Source organism: Ascaphus truei, chromosome 8 (assembly GCF_040206685.1).
Source record: "Ascaphus truei isolate aAscTru1 chromosome 8, aAscTru1.hap1, whole genome shotgun sequence".
Lineage (NCBI taxonomy): Eukaryota > Metazoa > Chordata > Amphibia > Anura > Ascaphidae > Ascaphus > Ascaphus truei.
Genome location: NC_134490.1, coordinates 679992 through 700216, shown reverse-complemented (window position 1 = coordinate 700216; position 20225 = coordinate 679992). Strand labels below are relative to the sequence as shown.

At 56.0% G+C, this 20225-nt stretch overlaps 1 protein-coding gene across 1 annotated transcript in view; it reads left to right on the top strand.

Annotated features, from left to right (window-relative positions):
- The window catches only part of ERCC6 (ERCC excision repair 6, chromatin remodeling factor), a gene marked incomplete at its 5' end in the record, with an annotated part of 118697 nt that overhangs the window by 63225 nt on the left and 35247 nt on the right, over window positions 1-20225 (top strand). Inside the window, 1 exon segment of the mRNA XM_075610267.1 lies at window positions 1237-1331. Coding sequence (XP_075466382.1) covers window positions 1237-1331 — 95 coding nt within the window.

The window sequence follows — 20225 nt, the reverse complement described above, 5'->3', positions numbered from 1 at the left end:
TTGCTTGGTTTGTTACGCTGTCGCTGTTTTGCTTGGTTTGTTACGCTGTCGCTGTTTTGCTTGGTTTGTTACGCTGTCGCTGTTTTGCTTGGTTTGTTACACTGTCGGTGTTTTGCTTGGTTTGTTACACTGTCGCTGTTTTGCTTGGTTTGTTACACTGTCGGTGTTTTGCTTGGTTTGTTACGCTGTCGCTGTTTTGCTTGGTTTGTTACGCTGTCGCTGTTTTGCTTGGTTTGTTACGCTGTCGCTGTTTTGCTTGGTTTGTTACGCTGTCGCTGTTTTGCTTGGTTTGTTACGCTGTCGCTGTTTTGCTTGGTTTGTTACGCTGTCGCTGTTTTGCTTGGTTTGTTACGCTGTCGCTGTTTTGCTTGGTTTGTTACGCTGTCGCTGTTTTGCTTGGTTTGTTACGCTGTCGCTGTTTTGCTTGGTTTGTTACGCTGTCGCTGTTTTGCTTTGTTTGTTACGGTGTCGCTGCTTTGCTTGGTTTGTTACGGTGTCGCTGTTTTGCTTTGTTTGTTACGCTGTCGCTGTTTTGCTTGGTTTGTTACGCTGTCGCTGTTTTGCTTGGTTTGTTACGCTGTCGCTGTTTTGTTTGGTTTGTTACGCTGTCGCTGTTTTGCTTGGTTTGTTACGCTGTCGCTGTTTTGCTTGGTTTGTTACGCTGTCGCTGTTTTGCTTGGTTTGTTACGCTGTCGCTGTTTTGCTTGGTTTGTTACGCTGTCGCTGTTTTGCTTTGTTTGTTACGGTGTCGCTGCTTTGCTTGGTTTGTTACGGTGTCGCTGTTTTGCTTTGTTTGTTACGCTGTCGCTGTTTTGCTTGGTTTGTTACGCTGTCGCTGTTTTGCTTGGTTTGTTACGCTGTCGCTGTTTTGTTTGGTTTGTTACGCTGTCGCTGTTTTGCTTGGTTTGTTACGCTGTCGCTGTTTTGTTTGGTTTGTTACGCTGTCGCTGTTTTGCTTGGTTTGTTACGCTGTCGCTGTTTTGCTTGGTTTGTTACGCTGTCGCTGTTTTGTTTGGTTTGTTACGTTGTCGCTGTTTTGTTTGGTTTGTTACGTTGTCGCTCTTTTGTTTGGTTTGTTACGCTGTCGCTGTTTTGCTTGTTTTGTTACGCTGTCACTGTGATGTAACATTGTGCGATCACGCTTTTGATTGGGCTTATGTGTTAGGTGGTTTGGTGCTGTTGCAGTGTGTTGCATTGTGATGTGTCACTGCATTGTGTGACATTGTCGTATTGTAGGCGCGGGAGAGAGCCTGGAGGATTGGACAGACGAAGCAGGTGACGGTGTACAGGCTGCTCACTGCCGGGACCATCGAGGAGAAGATATATCACAGGTACGATAACAAAGGGACAATCTGAGGAGGGGGGAGGGGATATATCACAGGTACGGTGATAAAGTGACAATCTGAGGCAGGGAGAGGGGATATATCACAGGTACGGTAACAAAGGGACAATCTGAGGAGGGGGAGGGGATATATCACAGGTACGGTGACAAAGTGACAATCTGAGGCAGGGAGAGGGGATATATCACAGGTACGGTGACAAAGTGACAATCTGAGGAGGGGGGAGGGGATATATCACAGGTACGGTGACAAAGTGACAATCTGAGGCAGGGAGAGGGGATATATCACAGGTACGGTGACAAAGGGACAATCTGAGGAAGGGAGAGGGGATATATCACAGGTACGGTGACAAAGTGACAATCTGAGGAGGGGGGAGGGGATATATCACAGGTACGGTGACAAAGGGACAATCTGAGGAAGGGAGAAGAGGGGAGGGGATATATCACAGGTACGGTGACAAAGTGACAATCTGAGGAGGGGGAGGGGATATATCACAGGTACGATAACAAAGGGACAATCTGAGGAGAGGGGAGGGGATATATCACAGGTACGGTGACAAAGTGACAATCTGAGGAGGGGGGAGGGGATATATCACAGGTACGGTGACAAAGTGACAATCTGAGGAGGGGGAGGGGAGAGGGGAGGGGATATATCACAGGTACAATAACAAAGGGACAATCTGAGGAGGGGGAGGGGATATATCACAGGTACGGTGACAAAGTGACAATCTGAGGATACAGACATAGAATATGGGGAGGGCAGAGGAGGAGTAGGAGGAGGAGAGGGTCTGTAGTGCCCCCAAAATGTTCTAACATCCACACTATTGGGCAACGTCCATAGTGCAGGAGACGGTGCGAGCTACGTAGCTCGCGGCGAAACAAATCCAAGGACTACAATGTATTAGTGCACAGTGTGTGAGCGCGTGTGCTGCGGGGAGACCGGCGCTTCACAATACAAACCCCAGGACTACAATCTATTAGTGCACAGTGTGCGAGCGCGTGCGCTGCGGGGAGACCGGCGCTTCACTATACAAACCCCAGGACTACAATGTATTAGTGCACAGTGTGCGAGCGCGTGCGCTGCGGGGAGACCGGCGCTTCACAATACAAACCCCCGGACTACAATGTATTAGTGCACAGTGTGTGTGCGCGTGCGCTGCGGGGAGACCGGCGCTTCACAATACAAACCCCAGGACTACAATGTATTAGTGCACAGTGTGTGAGCGCGTGCGCTGCGGGGAGACCGGCGCTTCACAATACAAACCCCAGGACTACAGTGTATTAGTGCACAGTGTGCGAGCGCGTGCGCTGCGGGGAGACCGGCGCTTCACAATACAAACCCCAGGACTACAATGTATTAGTGCACAGTGTGCGTGCGCGTGCTCTGCGGGGAGACCGGCGCTTCACAATACAAACCCCCGGACTACAGTGTATTAGTGCACAGTGTGCGAGCGCGTGCGCTGCGGGGAGACCGGCGCTTCACAATACAAACCCCAGGACTACAATGTATTAGTGCACAGTGTGCGAGCGCTGCGGGGAGACCGGCGCTTCACAATACAAACCCCAGGACTACAATGTATTAGTGCACAGTGTGCGAGCGCGTGTGCTGCGGGGAGACCGGCGCTTCACAATACAAACCCCAGGACTACAATGTATTAGTGCACAGTGTGCGAGCGCGTGCGCTGCGGGGAGACCGGCGCTTCACAATACAAACCCCAGGACTACAATGTATTAGTGCACAGTGTGCGAGCGCTGCGGGGAGACCGGCACTTCACAATACAAACCCCAGGACTACAATGTATTAGTGCACAGTGTGCGAGCGCGTGTGCTGCGGGGAGACCGGCGCTTCACAATACAAACCCCAGGACTACAATGTATTAGTGCACAGTGTGCGTGCGCGTGCGCTGCGGGGAGACCGGCGCTTCACAATACAAACCCCAGAACTACAATGTATTAGTGCACAGTGTGCGAGCGCGTGCGCTGCGGGGAGACCGGCGCTTCACAATACAAACCCCAGGACTACAGTGTATTAGTGCACAGTGTGCGAGCGCGTGCGCTGCGGGGAGACCAGCGCTTCACAATACAAACCCCAGGACTACAATGTATTAGTGCACAGTGTGTGTGCGCGTGCGCTGCGGGGAGACCGGCGCTTCACAATACAAACCCCAGGACTACAATGTATTAGTGCACAGTGTGTGAGCGCGTGCGCTGCGGGGAGACCGGCGCTTCACAATACAAACCCCAGGACTACAGTGTATTAGTGCACAGTGTGCGAGCGCGTGCGCTGCGGGGAGACCAGCGCTTCACAATACAAACCCCAGGACTACAATGTATTAGTGCACAGTGTGCGTGCGCGTGCGCTGCGGGGAGACCGGCGCTTCGCTATACAAACCCCCGGACTACAATGTATTAGTGCACAGTGTGCGAGCGCGTGCGCTGCGGGGAGACCGGCGCTTCACAATACAAACCCCAGGACTACAGTGTATTAGTGCACAGTGTGCGAGCGCGTGCGCTGCGGGGAGACCGGCGCTTCACTATACAAACCCCAGGACTACAATGTATTAGTGCACAGTGTGCGTGCGCTGCGGGGAGACCGGCGCTTCACAATACAAACCCCAGGACTACAATGTATTAGTGCATAGTGTGTGAGCGCGTGCGCTGCGGGGAGACCGGCGCTTCACAATACAAACCCCAGGACTACAATGTATTAGTGCACAGTGTGCGAGCGCTGCGGGGAGACCGGCGCTTCACAATACAAACCCCAGGACTACAATGTATTAGTGCACAGTGTGCGTGTGCTGCGGGGAGACCGGCGCTTCACAATACAAACCCCAGGACTACAATGTATTAGTGCACAGTGTGTGAGCGCGTGCGCTGCGGGGAGACCGGCGCTTCACAATACAAACCCCAGGACTACAATGTATTAGTGCACAGTGTGCGTGTGCTGCGGGGAGACCGGCGCTTCACAATACAAACCCCAGGACTACAATGTATTAGTGCACAGTGTGCGAGCGCTGCGGGGAGACCGGCGCTTCACAATACAAACCCCAGGACTACAATGTATTAGTGCACAGTGTGCGAGCGCGTGCGCTGCGGGGAGACCGGCGCTTCACAATACAAACCCCAGGACTACAGTGTATTAGTGCACAGTGTGCGAGCGCGTGCGCTGCGGGGAGACCGGCGCTTCACAATACAAACCCCAGGACTACAATGTATTAGTGCACAGTGTGCGAGCGCTGCGGGGAGACCGGCGCTTCACAATACAAACCCCAGGACTACAATGTATTAGTGCACAGTGTGCGAGCGCGTGCGCTGCGGGGAGACCGGCGCTTCACAATACAAACCCCAGGACTACAATGTATTAGTGCACAGTGTGCGAGCGCTGCGGGGAGACCGGCGCTTCACAATACAAACCCCAGGACTACAATGTATTAGTGCACAGTGTGCGAGCGCGTGCGCTGCGGGGAGACCAGCGCTTCACAATACAAACCCCAGGACTACAATGTATTAGTGCACAGTGTGTGAGCGCGTGCGCTGCGGGGAGACCGGCGCTTCACAATACAAACCCCCGGACTACAATGTATTAGTGCACAGTGTGCGAGCGCGTGCGCTGCGGGGAGACCGGCGCTTCACAATACAAACCCCAGGACTACAATGTATTAGTGCACAGTGTGTGAGCGCTGCGGGGAGACCGGCGCTTCACAATACAAACCCCAGGACTACAATGTATTAGTGCACAGTGTGCGAGCGCGAGCGCTGCGGGGAGACCGGCGCTTCACAATACAAACCCCAGGACTACAATGTATTAGTGCACAGTGTGCGTGCGCTGCGGGGAGACCGGCGCTTCACAATACAAACCCCAGGACTACAATGTATTAGTGCACAGTGTGCGTGCGCTGCGGGGAGACCGGCGCTTCACAATACAAACCCCAGGACTACAATGTATTAGTGCACAGTGTGCGTGCGCTGCGGGGAGACCGGCGCTTCACAATACAAACCCCAGGACTACAATGTATTAGTGCACAGTGTGCGAGCGCGAGCGCTGCGGGGAGACCGGCGCTTCACAATACAATCCCCAGGACTACAATGTATTAGTGCACAGTGTGCGAGCGCTGCGGGGAGACCGGCGCTTCACAATACAAACCCCAGGACTACAACGTATTAGTGCACAGTGTGCGAGCGCGAGCGCTGCGGGGAGACCGGCGCTTCACAATACAATCCCCAGGACTACAATGTATTAGTGCACAGTGTGCGAGCGCGTGCGCTGCGGGGAGACCGGCGCTTCACAATACAAACCCCAGGACTACAATGTATTAGTGCACAGTGTGCGAGCGCGTGCGCTGCGGGGAGACCGGCGCTTCACAATACAAACCCCAGGACTACAATGTATTAGTGCACAGTGTGCGAGCGCGTGCGCTGCGGGGAGACCGGCGCTTCACAATACAAACCCCAGGACTACAATGTATTAGTGCACAGTGTGCGAGCGCGTGCGCTGCGGGGAGACCGGCGCTTCACAATACAAACCCCAGGACTACAATGTATTAGTGCACAGTGTGCGAGCGCGTGCGCTGCGGGGAGACCGGCGCTTCACAATACAAACCCCAGGACTACAATGTATTAGTGCACAGTGTGCGAGCGCGTGCGCTGCGGGGAGACCGGCGCTTCACAATACAAACCCCAGGACTACAATGTATTAGTGCACAGTGTGTGAGCGCTGCGGGGAGACCGGCGCTTCACAATACAAACCCCAGGCCTACAATGTATTAGTGCACAGTGTGCGTGCGCTGCGGGGAGACCGGCGCTTCACAATGCAAACCCCAGGACTACAGCGTATTAGTGCACAGTGTGCGAGCGCGTGTGCTGCAGGGAGACCGGCTCTTCACAATACAAACCCCAGGACTACAATGTATTAGTGCACAGTGTGCGTGTGCTGCGGGGAGACCGGCGCTTCACAATACAAACCCCAGGACTACAATGTATTAGTGCACAGTGTGCGAGCGTGTGCGCTGCGGGGAGACCGGCGCTTCACAATACAAACGCCAGGACTACAATGTATTAGTGCACAGTGTGCGAGCGCGTGCGCTGCGGGGAGACCGGCGCTTCACAATACAAACCCCCGGACTACAATGTATTAGTGCACAGTGTGTGTGCGCGTGCGCTGCGGGGAGACCGGCGCTTCACAATACAAACCCCAGGACTACAATGTATTAGTGCACAGTGTGCGTACGCTGCGGGGAGACCGGCGCTTCACAATGCAAACCCCAGGACTACAGCGTATTAGTGCACAGTGTGCGAGCGCGTGTGCTGCAGGGAGACCGGCTCTTCACAATACAAACCCCAGGACTACAATGTATTAGTGCACAGTGTGCGTGTGCTGCGGGGAGACCGGCGCTTCACTATACAAACCCCAGGACTACAATGTATTAGTGCACAGTGTGCGAGCGTGTGCGCTGCGGGGAGACCGGCGCTTCACAATACAAACCCCAGGACTACAATGTATTAGTGCACAGTGTGCGAGCGCGTGCGCTGCGGGGAGACCGGCGCTTCACAATACAAACCCCCGGACTACAATGTATTAGTGCACAGTGTGTGTGCGCGTGCGCTGCGGGGAGACCGGCGCTTCACAATACAAACCCCAGGACTACAATGTATTAGTGCACAGTGTGCGTGCGCGTGTGCTGCGGGGAGACCGGCGCTTCACAATACAAACCCCAGGACTACAATGTATTAGTGCATAGTGTGCGAGCGCGTGCGCTGCGGGGAGACCGGCGCTTCACAATACAAACCCCAGGACTACAATGTATTAGTGCACAGTGTGCGTGTGCGTGCGCGTGCGCTGCGGGGAGACCGGCGCTTCACAATACAAACCCCAGGACTACAATGTATTAGTGCATAGTGTGCGAGCGCGTGCGCTGCGGGGAGACCGGCGCTTCACAATACAAACCCCAGGACTACAATGTATTAGTGCACAGTGTGCGAGCGCTGCGGGGAGACCGGCGCTTCACTATACAAACCCCAGGACTACAATGTATTAGTGCACAGTGTGCGAGCGCGTGCGCTGCGGGGAGACCGGCGCTTCACAATACAAACCCCAGGACTACAATGTATTAGTGCACAGTGTGCGAGCGCGTGCGCTGCGGGGAGACTGGCGCTTCACTATACAAACCCCAGGGCTACAATGTATTAGTGCACAGTGTGCGAGCGCGTGCGCTGCGGGGAGACCGGCGCTTCACAATACAAACCCCAGGACTACAATGTATTAGTGCACAGTGTGTGAGCGCGTGCGCTGCGGGGAGACCGGCGCTTCACAATACAAACCCCAGGACTACAATGTATTAGTGCACAGTGTGCGAGCGCTGCGGGGAGACCGGCACTTCACAATACAAACCCCAGGACTACAATGTATTAGTGCACAGTGTGCGAGCGCGTGCGCTGCGGGGAGACCGGCGCTTCACAATACAAACCCCAGGACTACAATGTATTAGTGCACAGTGTGCGAGCGCGTGCGCTGCGGGGAGACCGGCGCTTCACAATACAAACCCCAGGACTACAATGTATTAGTGCACAGTGTGCGAGCGCGTGCGCTGCGGGGAGACCGGCGCTTCACAATACAAACCCCAGGACTACAATGTATTAGTGCACAGTGTGCGAGCGCGTGCGCTGCGGGGAGACCGGCGCTTCACAATACAAACCCCAGGACTACAATGTATTAGTGCACAGTGTGCGAGCGCGTGCGCTGCGGGGAGACCGGCGCTTCACAATACAAACCCCAGGACTACAATGTATTAGTGCACAGTGTGCGAGCGCGTGCGCTGCGGGGAGACCGGCGCTTCACAATACAAACCCCAGGACTACAATGTATTAGTGCACAGTGTGCGAGCGCGTGCGCTGCGGGGAGACCGGCGCTTCACAATACAAACCCCAGGACTACAATGTATTAGTGCACAGTGTGCGAGCGCGTGCGCTGCGGGGAGACCGGCGCTTCACAATACAAACCCCAGGACTACAATGTATTAGTGCACAGTGTGTGAGCGCTGCGGGGAGACCGGCGCTTCACAATACAAACCCCAGGCCTACAATGTATTAGTGCACAGTGTGCGTGCGCTGCGGGGAGACCGGCGCTTCACAATGCAAACCCCAGGACTACAGCGTATTAGTGCACAGTGTGCGAGCGCGTGCGCTGCGGGGAGACCGGCGCTTCACAATACAAACCCCAGGACTACAATGTATTAGTGCACAGTGTGCGTGTGCTGCGGGGAGACCGGCGCTTCACTATACAAACCCCAGGACTACAATGTATTAGTGCACAGTGTGCGAGCGTGTGCGCTGCGGGGAGACCGGCGCTTCACAATACAAACCCCAGGACTACAATGTATTAGTGCACAGTGTGCGAGCGCGTGCGCTGCGGGGAGACCGGCGCTTCACAATACAAACCCCCGGACTACAATGTATTAGTGCACAGTGTGTGTGCACGTGCGCTGCGGGGAGACCGGCGCTTCACAATACAAACCCCAGGACTACAATGTATTAGTGCACAGTGTGCGTGCGCTGCGGGGAGACCGGCGCTTCACAATGCAAACCCCAGGACTACAGCGTATTAGTGCACAGTGTGCGAGCGCGTGTGCTGCAGGGAGACCGGCTCTTCACAATACAAACCCCAGGACTACAATGTATTAGTGCACAGTGTGCGTGTGCTGCGGGGAGACCGGCGCTTCACTATACAAACCCCAGGACTACAATGTATTAGTGCACAGTGTGCGAGCGTGTGCGCTGCGGGGAGACCGGCGCTTCACAATACAAACCCCAGGACTACAATGTATTAGTGCACAGTGTGCGAGCGCGTGCGCTGCGGGGAGACCGGCGCTTCACAATACAAACCCCCGGACTACAATGTATTAGTGCACAGTGTGTGTGCGCGTGCGCTGCGGGGAGACCGGCGCTTCACAATACAAACCCCAGGACTACAATGTATTAGTGCACAGTGTGCGTGCGCGTGTGCTGCGGGGAGACCGGCGCTTCACAATACAAACCCCAGGACTACAATGTATTAGTGCATAGTGTGCGAGCGCGTGCGCTGCGGGGAGACCGGCGCTTCACAATACAAACCCCAGGACTACAATGTATTAGTGCACAGTGTGCGTGCGCGTGCGCTGCGGGGAGACCGGCGCTTCACAATACAAACCCCAGGACTACAATGTATTAGTGCATAGTGTGCGAGCGCGTGCGCTGCGGGGAGACCGGCGCTTCACAATACAAACCCCAGGACTACAATGTATTAGTGCACAGTGTGCGAGCGCTGCGGGGAGACCGGCGCTTCACTATACAAACCCCAGGACTACAATGTATTAGTGCACAGTGTGCGAGCGCGTGCGCTGCGGGGAGACCGGCGCTTCACAATACAAACCCCAGGACTACAATGTATTAGTGCACAGTGTGCGAGCGCGTGCGCTGCGGGGAGACTGGCGCTTCACTATACAAACCCCAGGGCTACAATGTATTAGTGCACAGTGTGCGAGCGCGTGCGCTGCGGGGAGACCGGCGCTTCACAATACAAACCCCAGGACTACAATGTATTAGTGCACAGTGTGTGAGCGCGTGCGCTGCGGGGAGACCGGCGCTTCACAATACAAACCCCAGGACTACAATGTATTAGTGCATAGTGTGCGAGCGCGTGCGCTGCGGGGAGACCGGCGCTTCACAATACAAACCCCAGAACTACAATGTATTAGTGCACAGTGTGCGAGCGCTGCGGGGAGACCGGCACTTCACAATACAAACCCCAGGACTACAATGTATTAGTGCACAGTGTGCGAGCGCGTGCGCTGCGGGGAGACCGGCGCTTCACAATACAAACCCCAGGACTACAATGTATTAGTGCACAGTGTGCGAGCGCGTGCGCTGCGGGGAGACCGGCGCTTCACAATACAAACCCCAGGACTACAATGTATTAGTGCACAGTGTGCGAGCGCGTGCGCTGCGGGGAGACCGGCGCTTCACAATACAAACCCCAGGACTACAATGTATTAGTGCACAGTGTGCGAGCGCGTGCGCTGCGGGGAGACCGGCGCTTCACAATACAAACCCCAGGACTACAATGTATTAGTGCACAGTGTGCGAGCGCGTGCGCTGCGGGGAGACCGGCGCTTCACAATACAAACCCCAGGACTACAATGTATTAGTGCACAGTGTGCGAGCGCTGCGGGGAGACCGGCGCTTCACAATACAAACCCCAGGACTACAATGTATTAGTGCACAGTGTGCGAGCGCGTGCGCTGCGGGGAGACCGGCGCTTCACAATACAAACCCCAGGACTACAATGTATTAGTGCACAGTGTGCGAGCGCGTGCGCTGCGGGGAGACCGGCGCTTCACAATACAAACCCCAGGACTACAATGTATTAGTGCACAGTGTGCGAGCGCGTGCGCTGCGGGGAGACCGGCGCTTCACAATACAAACCCCAGGACTACAATGTATTAGTGCACAGTGTGCGAGCGCGTGCGCTGCGGGGAGACCGGCGCTTCACAATACAAACCCCAGGACTACAATGTATTAGTGCACAGTGTGCGAGCGCGTGCGCTGCGGGGAGACCGGCGCTTCACAATACAAACCCCAGGACTACAATGTATTAGTGCACAGTGTGCGAGCGCGTGCGCTGCGGGGAGACCGGCGCTTCACAATACAAACCCCAGGACTACAATGTATTAGTGCACAGTGTGTGAGCGCTGCGGGGAGACCGGCGCTTCACAATACAAACCCCAGGCCTACAATGTATTAGTGCACAGTGTGCGTGCGCTGCGGGGAGACCGGCGCTTCACAATGCAAACCCCAGGACTACAGCGTATTAGTGCACAGTGTGCGAGCGCGTGTGCTGCAGGGAGACCGGCTCTTCACAATACAAACCCCAGGACTACAATGTATTAGTGCACAGTGTGCGTGTGCTGCGGGGAGACCGGCGCTTCACTATACAAACCCCAGGACTACAATGTATTAGTGCACAGTGTGCGAGCGTGTGCGCTGCGGGGAGACCGGCGCTTCACAATACAAACCCCAGGACTACAATGTATTAGTGCACAGTGTGCGAGCGCGTGCGCTGCGGGGAGACCGGCGCTTCACAATACAAACCCCCAGACTACAATGTATTAGTGCACAGTGTGTGTGCACGTGCGCTGCGGGGAGACCGGCGCTTCACAATACAAACCCCAGGACTACAATGTATTAGTGCACAGTGTGCGTGCGCTGCGGGGAGACCGGCGCTTCACAATGCAAACCCCAGGACTACAGCGTATTAGTGCACAGTGTGCGAGCGCGTGTGCTGCAGGGAGACCGGCTCTTCACAATACAAACCCCAGGACTACAATGTATTAGTGCACAGTGTGCGTGTGCTGCGGGGAGACCGGCGCTTCACTATACAAACCCCAGGACTACAATGTATTAGTGCACAGTGTGCGAGCGTGTGCGCTGCGGGGAGACCGGCGCTTCACAATACAAACCCCAGGACTACAATGTATTAGTGCACAGTGTGCGAGCGCGTGCGCTGCGGGGAGACCGGCGCTTCACAATACAAACCCCCGGACTACAATGTATTAGTGCACAGTGTGTGTGCGCGTGCGCTGCGGGGAGACCGGCGCTTCACAATACAAACCCCAGGACTACAATGTATTAGTGCACAGTGTGTGTGCACGTGCGCTGCGGGGAGACCGGCGCTTCACAATACAAACCCCAGGACTACAATGTATTAGTGCACAGTGTGCGTGCGCTGCGGGGAGACCGGCGCTTCACAATGCAAACCCCAGGACTACAGCGTATTAGTGCACAGTGTGCGTGCGCGTGTGCTGCGGGGAGACCGGCGCTTCACAATACAAACCCCAGGACTACAATGTATTAGTGCATAGTGTGCGAGCGCGTGCGCTGCGGGGAGACCGGCGCTTCACAATACAAACCCCAGGACTACAATGTATTAGTGCACAGTGTGCGAGCGCGTGCGCTGCGGGGAGACCGGCGCTTCACAATACAAACCCCAGGACTACAATGTATTAGTGCACAGTGTGCGAGCGCGTGCGCTGCGGGGAGACCGGCGCTTCACAATACAAACCCCAGGACTACAATGTATTAGTGCACAGTGTGTGAGCGCTGCGGGGAGACCGGCGCTTCACAATACAAACCCCAGGCCTACAATGTATTAGTGCACAGTGTGCGTGCGCTGCGGGGAGACCGGCGCTTCACAATGCAAACCCCAGGACTACAGCGTATTAGTGCACAGTGTGCGAGCGCGTGTGCTGCAGGGAGACCGGCTCTTCACAATACAAACCCCAGGACTACAATGTATTAGTGCACAGTGTGCGTGTGCTGCGGGGAGACCGGCGCTTCACTATACAAACCCCAGGACTACAATGTATTAGTGCACAGTGTGCGAGCGTGTGCGCTGCGGGGAGACCGGCGCTTCACAATACAAACCCCAGGACTACAATGTATTAGTGCACAGTGTGCGAGCGCGTGCGCTGCGGGGAGACCGGCGCTTCACAATACAAACCCCCGGACTACAATGTATTAGTGCACAGTGTGTGTGCACGTGCGCTGCGGGGAGACCGGCGCTTCACAATACAAACCCCAGGACTACAATGTATTAGTGCACAGTGTGCGTGCGCTGCGGGGAGACCGGCGCTTCACAATGCAAACCCCAGGACTACAGCGTATTAGTGCACAGTGTGCGAGCGCGTGTGCTGCAGGGAGACCGGCTCTTCACAATACAAACCCCAGGACTACAATGTATTAGTGCACAGTGTGCGTGTGCTGCGGGGAGACCGGCGCTTCACTATACAAACCCCAGGACTACAATGTATTAGTGCACAGTGTGCGAGCGTGTGCGCTGCGGGGAGACCGGCGCTTCACAATACAAACCCCAGGACTACAATGTATTAGTGCACAGTGTGCGAGCGCGTGCGCTGCGGGGAGACCGGCGCTTCACAATACAAACCCCCGGACTACAATGTATTAGTGCACAGTGTGTGTGCGCGTGCGCTGCGGGGAGACCGGCGCTTCACAATACAAACCCCAGGACTACAATGTATTAGTGCACAGTGTGCGTGCGCGTGTGCTGCGGGGAGACCGGCGCTTCACAATACAAACCCCAGGACTACAATGTATTAGTGCATAGTGTGCGAGCGCGTGCGCTGCGGGGAGACCGGCGCTTCACAATACAAACCCCAGGACTACAATGTATTAGTGCACAGTGTGCGTGCGCGTGCGCTGCGGGGAGACCGGCGCTTCACAATACAAACCCCAGGACTACAATGTATTAGTGCATAGTGTGCGAGCGCGTGCGCTGCGGGGAGACCGGCGCTTCACAATACAAACCCCAGGACTACAATGTATTAGTGCACAGTGTGTGAGCGCGAGCGCTGCGGGGAGACCGGCGCTTCGCTATACAAACCCCAGGACTACAATGTATTAGTGCACAGTGTGCGAGCGCGTGCGCTGCGGGGAGACCGGCGCTTCACAATACAAACCCCAGGACTACAATGTATTAGTGCACAGTGTGCGAGCGCTGCGGGGAGACCGGCGCTTCACAATACAAACCCCAGGACTACAATGTATTAGTGCACAGTGTGCGAGCCCGTGCGCTGCGGGGAGACCGGCGCTTCACAATACAAACCCCAGGACTACAATGTATTAGTGCACAGTGTGCGAGCGCGTGCGCTGCGGGGAGACCGGCGCTTCACAATACAAACCCCAGGACTACAATGTATTAGTGCACAGTGTGCGAGCGCGTGCGCTGCGGGGAGACCGGCGCTTCACAATACAAACCCCAGGACTACAATGTATTAGTGCACAGTGTGCGAGCGCGTGCGCTGCGGGGAGACCGGCGCTTCACAATACAAACCCCAGGACTACAATGTATTAGTGCACAGTGTGCGAGCGCGTGCGCTGCGGGGAGACCGGCGCTTCACAATACAAACCCCAGGACTACAATGTATTAGTGCACAGTGTGCGAGCGCGTGCGCTGCGGGGAGACCGGCGCTTCACAATACAAACCCCAGGACTACAATGTATTAGTGCACAGTGTGTGAGCGCTGCGGGGAGACCGGCGCTTCACAATACAAACCCCAGGCCTACAATGTATTAGTGCACAGTGTGCGTGCGCTGCGGGGAGACCGGCGCTTCACAATGCAAACCCCAGGACTACAGCGTATTAGTGCACAGTGTGCGAGCGCGTGTGCTGCAGGGAGACCGGCTCTTCACAATACAAACCCCAGGACTACAATGTATTAGTGCACAGTGTGCGTGTGCTGCGGGGAGACCGGCGCTTCACTATACAAACCCCAGGACTACAATGTATTAGTGCACAGTGTGCGAGCGTGTGCGCTGCGGGGAGACCGGCGCTTCACAATACAAACCCCCGGACTACAATGTATTAGTGCACAGTGTGTGTGCACGTGCGCTGCGGGGAGACCGGCGCTTCACAATACAAACCCCAGGACTACAATGTATTAGTGCACAGTGTGCGTGCGCTGCGGGGAGACCGGCGCTTCACAATGCAAACCCCAGGACTACAGCGTATTAGTGCACAGTGTGCGAGCGCGTGTGCTGCAGGGAGACCGGCTCTTCACAATACAAACCCCAGGACTACAATGTATTAGTGCACAGTGTGCGTGTGCTGCGGGGAGACCGGCGCTTCACTATACAAACCCCAGGACTACAATGTATTAGTGCACAGTGTGCGAGCGTGTGCGCTGCGGGGAGACCGGCGCTTCACAATACAAACCCCAGGACTACAATGTATTAGTGCACAGTGTGCGAGCGCGTGCGCTGCGGGGAGACCGGCGCTTCACAATACAAACCCCCGGACTACAATGTATTAGTGCACAGTGTGTGTGCGCGTGCGCTGCGGGGAGACCGGCGCTTCACAATACAAACCCCAGGACTACAATGTATTAGTGCACAGTGTGCGTGCGCGTGTGCTGCGGGGAGACCGGCGCTTCACAATACAAACCCCAGGACTACAATGTATTAGTGCATAGTGTGCGAGCGCGTGCGCTGCGGGGAGACCGGCGCTTCACAATACAAACCCCAGGACTACAATGTATTAGTGCACAGTGTGCGTGCGCGTGCGCTGCGGGGAGACCGGCGCTTCACAATACAAACCCCAGGACTACAATGTATTAGTGCATAGTGTGCGAGCGCGTGCGCTGCGGGGAGACCGGCGCTTCACAATACAAACCCCAGGACTACAATGTATTAGTGCACAGTGTGCGAGCGCGTGCGCTGCGGGGAGACCGGCGCTTCACAATACAAACCCCAGGACTACAATGTATTAGTGCACAGTGTGCGAGCGCGTGCGCTGCGGGGAGACTGGCGCTTCACTATACAAACCCCAGGGCTACAATGTATTAGTGCACAGTGTGCGAGCGCGTGCGCTGCGGGGAGACCGGAGCTTCACAATACAAACCCCAGGACTACAATGTATTAGTGCACAGTGTGTGAGCGCGTGCGCTGCGGGGAGACCGGCGCTTCACAATACAAACCCCAGGACTACAATGTATTAGTGCACAGTGTGCGAGCGCTGCGGGGAGACCGGCACTTCACAATACAAACCCCAGGACTACAATGTATTAGTGCACAGTGTGCGAGCGCGTGCGCTGCGGGGAGACCGGCGCTTCACAATACAAACCCCAGGACTACAATGTATTAGTGCACAGTGTGCGAGCGCGTGCGCTGCGGGGAGACCGGCGCTTCACAATACAAACCCCAGGACTACAATGTATTAGTGCACAGTGTGCGAGCGCGTGCGCTGCGGGGAGACTGGCGCTTCACTATACAAACCCCAGGGCTACAATGTATTAGTGCACAGTGTGCGAGCGCGTGCGCTGCGGGGAGACCGGCGCTTCACAATACAAACCCCAGGACTACAATGTATTAGTGCACAGTGTGTGAGCGCGTGCGCTGCGGGGAGACCGGCGCTTCACAATACAAACCCCAGGACTACAATGTATTAGTGCACAGTGTGCGAGCGCTGCGGGGAGACCGGCACTTCACAATACAAACCCCAGGACTACAATGTATTAGTGCACAGTGTGCGAGCGCGTGCGCTGCGGGGAGACCGGCGCTTCACAATACAAACCCCAGGACTACAATGTATTAGTGAACAGTGTGCGTGCGCTGCGGGGAGACCGGCGCTTCACAATGCAAACCCCAGGACTACAGCGTATTAGTGCACAGTGTGCGAGCGCGTGTGCTGCAGGGAGACCGGCTCTTCACAATACAAACCCCAGGACTACAATGTATTAGTGCACAGTGTGCGTGTGCTGCGGGGAGACCGGCGCTTCACTATACAAACCCCAGGACTAAAATGTATTAGTGCACAGTGTGCGAGCGTGTGCGCTGCGGGGAGACCGGCGCTTCACAATACAAACCCCAGGACTACAATGTATTAGTGCACAGTGTGCGAGCGCGTGCGCTGCGGGGAGACCGGCGCTTCACAATACAAACCCCCGGACTACAATGTATTAGTGCACAGTGTGTGTGCGCGTGCGCTGCGGGGAGACCGGCGCTTCACAATACAAACCCCAGGACTACAATGTATTAGTGCACAGTGTGCGTGCGCGTGTGCTGCGGGGAGACCGGCGCTTCACAATACAAACCCCAGGACTACAATGTATTAGTGCATAGTGTGCGAGCGCGTGCGCTGCGGGGAGACCGGCGCTTCACAATACAAACCCCAGGACTACAATGTATTAGTGCACAGTGTGCGTGCGCGTGCGCTGCGGGGAGACCGGCGCTTCACAATACAAACCCCAGGACTACAATGTATTAGTGCATAGTGTGCGAGCGCGTGCGCTGCGGGGAGACCGGCGCTTCACAATACAAACCCCAGGACTACAATGTATTAGTGCACAGTGTGCAAGCGCTGCGGGGAGACCGGCGCTTCACTATACAAACCCCAGGACTACAATGTATTAGTGCACAGTGTGCGAGCGCGTGCGCTGCGGGGAGACCGGCGCTTCACAATACAAACCCCAGGACTACAATGTATTAGTGCACAGTGTGCGAGCGCGTGCGCTGCGGGGAGACTGGCGCTTCACTATACAAACCCCAGGGCTACAATGTATTAGTGCACAGTGTGCGAGCGCGTGCGCTGCGGGGAGACCGGCGCTTCACAATACAAACCCCAGGACTACAATGTATTAGTGCACAGTGTGCGAGCGCGTGCGCTGCGGGGAGACCGGCGCTTCACAATACAAACCCCAGGACTACAATGTATTAGTGCACAGTGTGCGAGCGCTGCGGGGAGACCGGCACTTCACAATACAAACCCCAGGACTACAATGTATTAGTGCACAGTGTGCGAGCGCGTGCGCTGCGGGGAGACCGGCGCTTCACAATACAAACCCCAGGACTACAATGTATTAGTGCACAGTGTGCGAGCGCGTGCGCTGCGGGGAGACCGGCGCTTCACAATACAAACCCCAGGACTACAATGTATTAGTGCACAGTGTGCGAGCGCGTGCGCTGCGGGGAGACCGGCGCTTCACAATACAAACCCCAGGACTACAGTGTATTAGTGCACAGTGTGCGAGCGCGTGCGCTGCGGGAGACCGGCGCTTCACAATACAAACCCCAGGACTACAATGTATTAGTGCACAGTGTGCGAGCGCGTGCTCTGCGGGGAGACCGGCGCTTCACAATACAAACCCCAGGACTACAATGTATTAGTGCACAGTGTGCGAGCGCGTGTGCTGCGGGGAGACCGGCGCTTCACAATACAAACCCCAGGACTACAATGTATTAGTGCACAGTGTGCGAGCGCGTGCGCTGCGGGGAGACCGGCGCTTCACAATACAAACCCCAGGACTACAATGTATTAGTGCACAGTGTGCGAGCGCGTGCGCTGCGGGGAGACCGGCGCTTCACAATACAAACCCCAGGACTACAATGTATTAGTGCACAGTGTGCGAGCGCGTGTGCTGCGGGGAGACCGGCGCTTCACAATACAAACCCCAGGACTACAATATATTAGTGCACAGTGTGCGAGCGCGTGCGCTGCGGGGAGACCGGCGCTTCACAATACAAACCCCAGGACTACAGTGTATTAGTGCACAGTGTGCGTGCGCGTGCGCTGCGGGGAGACCGGCGCTTCACAATACAAACCCCAGGACTACAATGTATTAGTGCACAGTGTGCGAGCGCGTGCGCTGCGGGGAGACCGGCGCTTCACAATACAAACCCCAGGACTACAATGTATTAGTGCACAGTGTGTGAGCGCGTGCGCTGCGGGGAGACCGGCGCTTCACAATACAAACCCCAGGACTACAATGTATTAGTGCACAGTGTGCGTGCGCGTGCGCTGCGGGGAGACCGGCGCTTCACAATACAAACCCCAGGACTACAATGTAGTAGTGCACAGTGTACGAGCGCGTGCGCTGCGGGGAGACCGGCGCTTCACAATACAAACCCCAGGACTACAATGTATTAGTGCACAGTGTGCGAGCGCGTGCGCTGCGGGGAGACCGGCGCTTCACAATACAAACCCCAGGACTACAATGTATTAGTGCACAGTGTGCGAGCGCGTGCGCTGCGGGGAGACTGGCGCTTCACAATACAAACCCCAGGACTACAATGTATTAGTGCACAGTGTGCGAGCGCGTGCGCTGCGGGGAGACCGGCGCTTCACAATACAAACCCCAGGACTACAATGTATTAGTGCACAGTGTGCGTGCGCTGCGGGGAGACCGGCGCTTCACAATACAAACCCCAGGACTACAATGTATTAGTGCACAGTGTGTGAGCGCGTGTGCTGCGGGGAGACCGGCGCTTCACAATACAAACCCCAGGACTACAATGTATTAGTGCACAGTGTGTGAGCGCGTGCGCTGCGGGGAGACCGGCGCTTCACAATACAAACCCCAGGACTACAACGTATTAGTGCACAGTGTGTGAGCGCGTGCGCTGCGGGGAGACCGGCGCTTCACAATACAAACCCCAGGACTACAATGTATTAGTGCACAGTGTGCGTGCGCGTGCGCTGCGGGGAGACCGGCGCTTCACTATACAAACCCCAGGACTACAATGTATTAGTGCACAGTGTGCGTGCGCTGCGGGGAGACCGGCGCTTCACAATACAAACCCCAGGACTACAATGTATTAGTGCACAGTGTGTGAGCGCGTGCGCTGCGGGGAGACCGGCGCTTCACAATACAAACCCCAGGACTACAATGTATTAGTGCACAGTGTGTGAGCGCGTGCGCTGCGGGGAGACCGGCGCTTCACAATACAAACCCCAGGACTACAATGTATTAGTGCACAGTGTGCGTGTGCTGCGGGGAGACCGGCGCTTCACAATACAAACCCCAGGACTACAATGTATTAGTGCACAGTGTGCGAGCGCTGCGGGGAGACCGGCGCTTCACAATACAAACCCCAGGACTACAATGTATTAGTGCACAGTGTGTGAGCGCGTGCGCTGCGGGGAGACCGGCGCTTCACAATACAAACCCCAGGACTACAATGTATTAGTGCACAGTGTGCGTGTGCTGCGGGGAGACCGGCGCTTCACAATACAAACCCCAGGACTACAATGTATTAGTGCACAGTGTGCGAGCGCTGCGGGGAGACCGGCGCTTCACAATACAAACCCCAGGACTACAATGTATTAGTGCACAGTGTGCGAGCGCGTGCGCTGCGGGGAGACCGGCGCTTCACAATACAAACCCCAGGACTACAGTGTATTAGTGCACAGTGTGCGAGCGCGTGCGCTGCGGGGAGACCGGCGCTTCACAATACAAACCCCAGGACTACAATGTATTAGTGCACAGTGTGCGAGCGCTGCGGGGAGACCGGCGCTTCACAATACAAACCCCAGGACTACAATGTATTAGTGCACAGTGTGCGA